Source organism: Macaca fascicularis, chromosome 9 (genome assembly GCF_037993035.2).
Source record: "Macaca fascicularis isolate 582-1 chromosome 9, T2T-MFA8v1.1".
In the NCBI taxonomy this organism is placed as follows: domain Eukaryota; kingdom Metazoa; phylum Chordata; class Mammalia; order Primates; family Cercopithecidae; genus Macaca; species Macaca fascicularis.
In genome coordinates this window covers 59,550,610-59,557,611 of record NC_088383.1, presented here as the reverse complement: position 1 = coordinate 59,557,611, position 7,002 = coordinate 59,550,610, and the positions used below count along the sequence as shown (strand labels likewise).

General features: G+C 42.3%; 1 protein-coding gene across 1 annotated transcript; it reads right to left on the bottom strand.

Moving 5' to 3' along the window:
- Nucleotides 1-409: 409 nt before the first annotated feature.
- LOC102138698 (survival motor neuron protein-like) lies at nt 410-1,898 on the bottom strand. The gene has a single exon (XM_005565121.5). The coding sequence runs from the start codon at nt 1,879-1,881 to the stop codon at nt 997-999; it is 885 nt and encodes a 294-aa protein (XP_005565178.4). The 5' UTR covers nt 1,882-1,898; the 3' UTR covers nt 410-996.
- Nucleotides 1,899-7,002: the final 5,104 nt, after the last annotated feature.

The following is a 7,002-nucleotide window of genomic DNA, read 5'->3' as shown; positions in this document are numbered from 1 at the left end:
GCAAATTCCAAGGAGCATAATTGCTGGATTATACAGTAAGAATATGTAAGAAGTTGCCAAACAATCTTCCAAGGTACCATGTTGTATTCCCACCAGCGGTGAATGAGAGTTCCTGTTGTTCCCCATCTTCACCAGCTTTGGTGTTGTCAGTGTTTTGGATTTCAGCCATTGTAACCGTCATGTGACAGTACATCACTGTTGTTTTAATTTGCATTTCCCTAATGACACATAATGTGGAGCACAGTTATCTTTTGAAAACGTAGAGCTGATCATGTTATTTCTTGCTTCAAGGCCATATAATGACTTCTCCCTGTCTATAGAATAAAACTCAGACTCCTTAGAAATGCTCCCAATATTATCCATCTCACATTCCTGCCCCATTTTACTTATCTACATACCTCACCTCATCTTTTTTTTAAATTTAAAAAAAATTAAATATTTTTATTATATCCTTTTAAACATACAGAAGATAGAAAAAAGCAGTACAATGAACAGCCATGTCCACCAGTTAGATTCTGTAACATTTTGCCACATATGCATCACATCACATTTTGTTAAACCATTTTAAACACTTTAAGACGCTCTAACACTTCATTCCTAAATACTTAAGTATGCAAATTAAGACAGTCTTTTATAAACTACAACACCCTTCTCATAGCTCATAAAATTACCAATAATTATCCAGTATCATTCAAAATCTAATCCATATTCCAATTTTCTCAACTGCCTCACCACAGTGCTGGCCTCCCACTCTCACCCCAGTCTTTTACAGATGGTTTTTCAAAATAGGGCCCAATAAAATATTTCACATTGCATTTGGTTATTACATAACTTTTAATCTAGAAGAGTTACCCACTCTACTTCCTTTTTTCTTTCCCAACACTGGTATTTTGAAGAAATGAGGCCAGTTATCTTCTATAACGCTTGACATTCCAGATCCGTCTGATTGCTTCTTTAGTGGTGTCATTTAGTGCTGCTCTATGCCAGCATTTCTCCTTAATTTAAGGAATGTGAGCATCTTCCTTCTTTTTGATTTTGTCTGAAACCCATGTAATAGCCAGTATGATAGCCTCTCATGTACCATAAAATTAACATACTTCCCAAAGCATCAGCCTCATCAAGAGAATCTGGACATATGGGAGGTGGTGGGGGAATTTTTGGTGGTCTAGAAGGAAATGGAGGCAGCCAGCATGATAGTAAGTGAGGTGGTGGTGGTGGTGGGGGTGGTGGTGGGCCATTGAATTTTAGACCTGGCTTTCCTGGTCCAAGTCTTGGCCCTGGCATGGGGGGTGGTGGAGGCAGAAAAGAGTTCCACGGAGCAGATTTGGACTTGATGTTATCTGATTTATTTCCAGGAGACCTGGAATTCTCACTTTCATCTGTTGAAACTCGGCTTTCATTTTCATTCTCTTGAGCATTCTGTTCTATATTGTTAGCTACTTCAGAGATTGGGGAAAGTCGATCCAACAGATTTTGCTCCTCTCTATTGCCATATCGAGAGTAAACCACAACACAGGTTTCTCTCTTAAAATCAACTGAAGCAATGGTAGCTGGGTAAATGCAACCGTCTTCTGACCAAATGACAGAATATTTGTCCCCAACTTTCCACTGTTTTAAGGGAGCTGCAGTATTCTTCTTTTGGTGTTTATTCTTCTTAGCAGGTTTTCTTTTAGGTGTGGTTTTTGGTTTACCTGAAGTTTCACAAATGTCACCATTCTTTAGAGCATGCTTAAATGAAGCCACAGCTTTATCATATGCTTTTATCAGTGCCGTATCATCCCAAATGTCAGAATCATCGCTCTGGCCTGTGCCCCGCCCAAACAGCAGGGAATCCTCCTGCTCCCGGACCCCGCCACCACTGCCGCCGCTGCTCATCGCCATGGTAAACTTGCGGGTGCACCTCACCTCATCTTGCAACATCTCTGGTACTTCTATCCTCTAATCACTCGCATCTGCAGCTTCACAACACATCAGCTTCTATGTTGTTGCTCCTGCTCTGCTCTACTTACTGTCACGTGCACACGTGGTTACCTGACAAACACCTAATCATCTTTCAACATTCAGCTCCAATATCAACCATTCCACAGTTTTTATACCTACCCCTTTTACACTACCACCTACATCACATATTGCACCCATCACAATTTCTTTATTTTATTTTATTTATTTTTGTTTTTTGAGACGGAGTCTCCTTCTGTTGCCCAGGCTGGAGCACAGTGGCGCGATCTGGACTCACTGCAAGCTCCGCCTCCCGGGTTCACGCCATTCTCCTGCCTCAGCCTCCCAAGTAGCTGGGACTACAGGTGCCTGCCACCACGCCTGGCTAATTTTTTATATTTTTAGTAGAGACGGGGTTTCACCGTGTGGGCCACGATAGTATGGATTTCCTGACCTCGTCAGCCACCCTCCTTGGCTTCCCAAAGTGCTGGGATTACAGGCATGAGCCACTGCCCCTGGCCCATAACAATTTCATTTTTTCCTAAACTGAAGGGAGCACCTCTGATCTCTATCCCCTACCACAGTGTTTTGCACATGTTGGTACTCATTAAAGCTTTGTTCAAGGAAAGAACAGATAGTTTACTCTTTCAATTGATCCTCAGAGCAAACCTGTGCTATAGGTAAGGTATTATCCAAGTTTTAGACATTAATAAATATTTGGTTACCCTCTGTGTTAGCCAGTTTGTGTTGCTATAAAGGAATACCTGAGACTGGGCAATTTATGAATAAAAGAGGTTTATTTTGGCTGATGGTTCTGTAGACTGTACAAGGAGTATAATGCTGGTATCTGTTTCCGGTGAGGGCCTCAGGAAGTTTACAATCATGGCAGGAGGAGAGGAGCCAGCATGTTACATGGTGAGAGAACGAGAGGGAGAGAGAGAAGGAGGTGCCAGGTTGTTTTTTTGTTTGTTTGTTTTTTGTTTTTTTGGTTTTTTTGAGACAGAGTCTTGCTCTGTTGCCCAGGCTGGAGTGCAGTGGTGTGGTCTCAGCTCACTGCAACCTCCGCCTCCTGGGTTCAAGCAATTCTCTTGCCTCAGCCTCCCAACTAGCTGGGACTACAGATGCATGCCACCACACCTGACGAATTTTTATATTTTTAGTAGAGATGGGGTTTCAAGATGTTGGCCAGGATGGTCTCCATCTCCTAACCTTGTGATCTGCCACGCTTGGCCTCCCAAAGAGCTGAGATTACAGGCGTGAGCCACCGTGCCTGGCACCCAGGTTCTTTGAAACCAGATCTCATGTGAACTCAGAGTGAGAACTCATTCATTACCACAAGGACAGCACCAAGACATTCACAAGGATCCACCCCCATGATCCAAACACCTCCCACTAGGCCCATCTCCAACACTGGGGGTCACATTTCAACATGAGATTTGGAGGGGGGAAAACACCCAAGCCATGTCATGCTCCAAAAGTTTGTTTAGAGGGGTGTTGGCTTCTCACAGGAATCCCGTTCTGATTCACTCCAAATGAAGTCCACCAACGTTTATCCAACTCACAACATACATGCACATACAGGAATCTGCTATGAGTTTTGATAACACTAATAGGAAAGACAATTAATTTGGGAATCTGAATTGCATTGTACAGACTTCTAGTGATCCTAAAAGGGATGGCATTACAGAAAGGAAAGTTGTTTCTTGTAGCACAGCTCTTTTGAGTGTTGTTGCACCATATTTCAAAACAATGAGGAATAGAGTAATACAAGGTGCCAGGCTAGTAATACTGCCGGTGATAGTGGTAAAAGGTCATTGCTATTAAATAAAAGCTAAATTAAAAAGCTGCATTGCTTATATATGACTTTGTATGGAGCTAACCTTAACCCTCTTTCTTTCACTCATTCAAAGAACTGCTTTTATAATTTTGGATAACATGAATTCTTAAAAACATACTTATGCTACATCAAATAAGAGTGTACTATGGAGTTGCCAGTGTGTGTATCCCCGAAGCCAACAGTACTTCTACCTACATAGTTGCAGCTCTAGCAACAGAAGTCAGGTGTCAGGACTGCAAAATGAACAAGACAGAAATAAAGACATGAGTGACTACGCCTGCCCAAGGAATTCAGAGTGTTTCCTTCACCACAGTGTTCTTCCATAGTGTGACCCTGAAAATAACAGGCTGGGGGAGGGTAGAAGGTAACAAACAGATTTGGAAGTTCTTCATCTGTAATGAGAATGGATAACGCAACTGTAAGCCAGAAGAAAAAGAACAAACCCGTTCAGCATTAATTGTGCTGGTGCTTCCACCGTAAGTCTGGGTCCATTCAATGGGGTAATTTCCAATATCCCAAAAGAACCAAGGTTGATAACCCAAAGCGAAAACGTTTCCCTCTAGAAGATAGTTATGCTTCTCCTCAGGAGTAGAAATCACGGTAGCAGAGGACAAAATGAGGCCATGAAATCTGGTTAAGCCAGACTGGATGCCTAGAGGGTAACTGAGGAGCAAATGGAAGCTGCAGCAGGCCAGAGACCTAGCCAGCACTAAAAGCTGGGTCCATGAATGGCTTCTTGAAATGGTGTGTGGTCATGCTTAGCTGAGCATGCTGTGGGACTCATGATGTTGGAAAATGAGAGGGCAATGAAGACTTCAAGATGGGATGGAAAAACAGTAAAAAAAAAACCAAAATAGAAGGGGAACAGGAAACAAAACACAAAAAAAACTGGCCACGGTGGCTCATGCCTGTAATCCCAGCAATTCAGGAGGCCAAGGTGGGAGAATCACTTGAGGCAAGAAGGTTGAGATCAGCCTGGGCAACATAGTGAGACCCTTGTCTGTACAAAAGATTAAAAAAAAAATTAGCTGGGCATGATGGCACACACCTGTAGTCCCAGCTATTCAGGAGGCTAAGGTGGGAGGATCACTGGAGCCCTGGAGTTCAATGGTGCAGCAAGCTATGATTGTGCCACCACACCCCAGCCTGGGCAGCACAACCAGACCCCGTCTCAAAAAAAAAAAAAAAAAAAAAATGGGGGCAGGTAGAGAAAAACATATTTCCAGAATTTTTTACAATTAAAAAATATATCTAGCTATTAGGAGTAATGACACCAAAAAGATTTCTAAATCAATTCCCAAAGCATTCCTCTCATCTCTTCTGAAAAAGAGTCTGAAAAAGTTCTAAAAACACAACTTTCTGAAAAAGTTCTAAAAACACAACTCCAAAGATGAAATTGAAGGTAAACAAGGCAATAGAGCTGAATATGTAATTTCAGTAACTCAGAATTTGCTCCATCCTCTGCTCTAAAAAATCTTAGCTACAGAAGAGCAGTTACCTTTGAAACTTTTGCCCCAACATAAAGATATCCAGAATGTGAAGCTGCCATTAAAAATGTTGACATAGACCAAGTGCAGTGTCTCACGCCTGTAATCCCAGCACTTTGGGAGGCTGAAGCGGGCCGATCATGAGGTCAGGAGATCAAGAGCAACCTGGTTAACACGGTGAAACACTATCTCTACTAAAAATACAAAAAAAATTAGCCGGGCATGGTGGTGGGAGCCTGTAGTCCCAGCTACTTGGGAGGCTGAGGCAGGAGAATGGCGTGAACTTGGGAGGCAGAGCTCGCAGTGAACAGAGATCGCACCACTGCACTCCAGCCTAGGGGACAGAATGAGACTCTGTCTCAAAAAAAAAAAAAAAAAAAAAAAATCCAATGGCAATTTAGATTATAAAACATGGGGAGTAAAATAAAACTTATATTTGTTAAACTAAGTTGTATTTAAACTAAGTATTAAACTTAGTGCGTCAATCTTGAAGAAAGCTCATACCTAAGACTTTTCTTTGAACTCAAATCTAGACAGCTGGGTTCTCTGACCTCACAGAGCTTCTCATGATTTCCTCCTCCAACACCTGCCATGATGTCTCTTCCCACTATTGTTCTGCACTGTGTTACCACAAATGACTTGTCTATTTCAGGGGATCAACATTAATTACAGAGGCTATAAGAAGGAAACCGAATGTAAAAATACCAAGAACTCAAGAACTTCCAACTCCAGAGGAGAATGATATTTTAATTTTAAAAGTCCTAAAGCAGATTGAAAAAAAAAAGTGTCAAAACTCATGCAACACACATGTGAAGAAGACACAATGAAAAACTGCTAGTAATCCTTTTACCACAAGACTGAATGTGGCCTTCAGAAAGCATTTAAAGAAATTCCACTAGGCTATGCTCACACCCCTTCAAATCAAAGAACTCCCAAGCACTTGCATAAGTGCTCTGATCTCTGGAGTCTACAGTCTTGCAAATCCAGGTGGAGGCCACAAGCCAGCAGCAGATTATGCAGAATTTCAGGCCCCACCCCTACTTTCTGAATCAGAACCTGCATTTCACAGGGTGCCCAGGTGATTTCTTAAACATTACAGCTTGAGAATTGCTCGTCAATGTTTAGCAGTGACTAAACACTGGAATCCACTGGAGAGCATCACAAAACTCCAATGACGAGGCTGTACCCCAGACTGATGAATTCAGAATCTCTGGAGCTGGGATCCGCTGTCAGCAATCCTTAGGTCTTTTTTTTCCCCCTCTTTTTTGAGACGGAGTCTCGCTCTGTGGCTCAGGCTGGAGAGCAGTGGCGCGATCTCGGCTCACCGCAACCTCTGACTCCTGGGTTCAAGTGATTCTGCTGCCTCAGCCTCCTGAGTAGCTGCGATTACAGGCACGCGCCACCACACCCGGCTAATTTTTTTGTATTCTTAATAGAGACGGGGTTTCTCCATGTTGGTGAGGCTGGTCTCAAAATCCTGACCTCAGGTGATCTGCCTGCCTCGGACTCTCAAAGTGCTGGGATTACAGGCGTGAGCCACCACACCCGGCCACATAAGCTTTTAATACATTTTTTTTTTGCAATCTGCTTTGGAATTTTTAATTGCTTTCAATAAGAACATGAACATATCTGTGAATTACATATCCACTTCACCTCCTCCTAACTTGCCTGCAATAACACAGGATGATGTTTAATACTCAGGATTTTTAATATCATCATATATATATATATATATATATA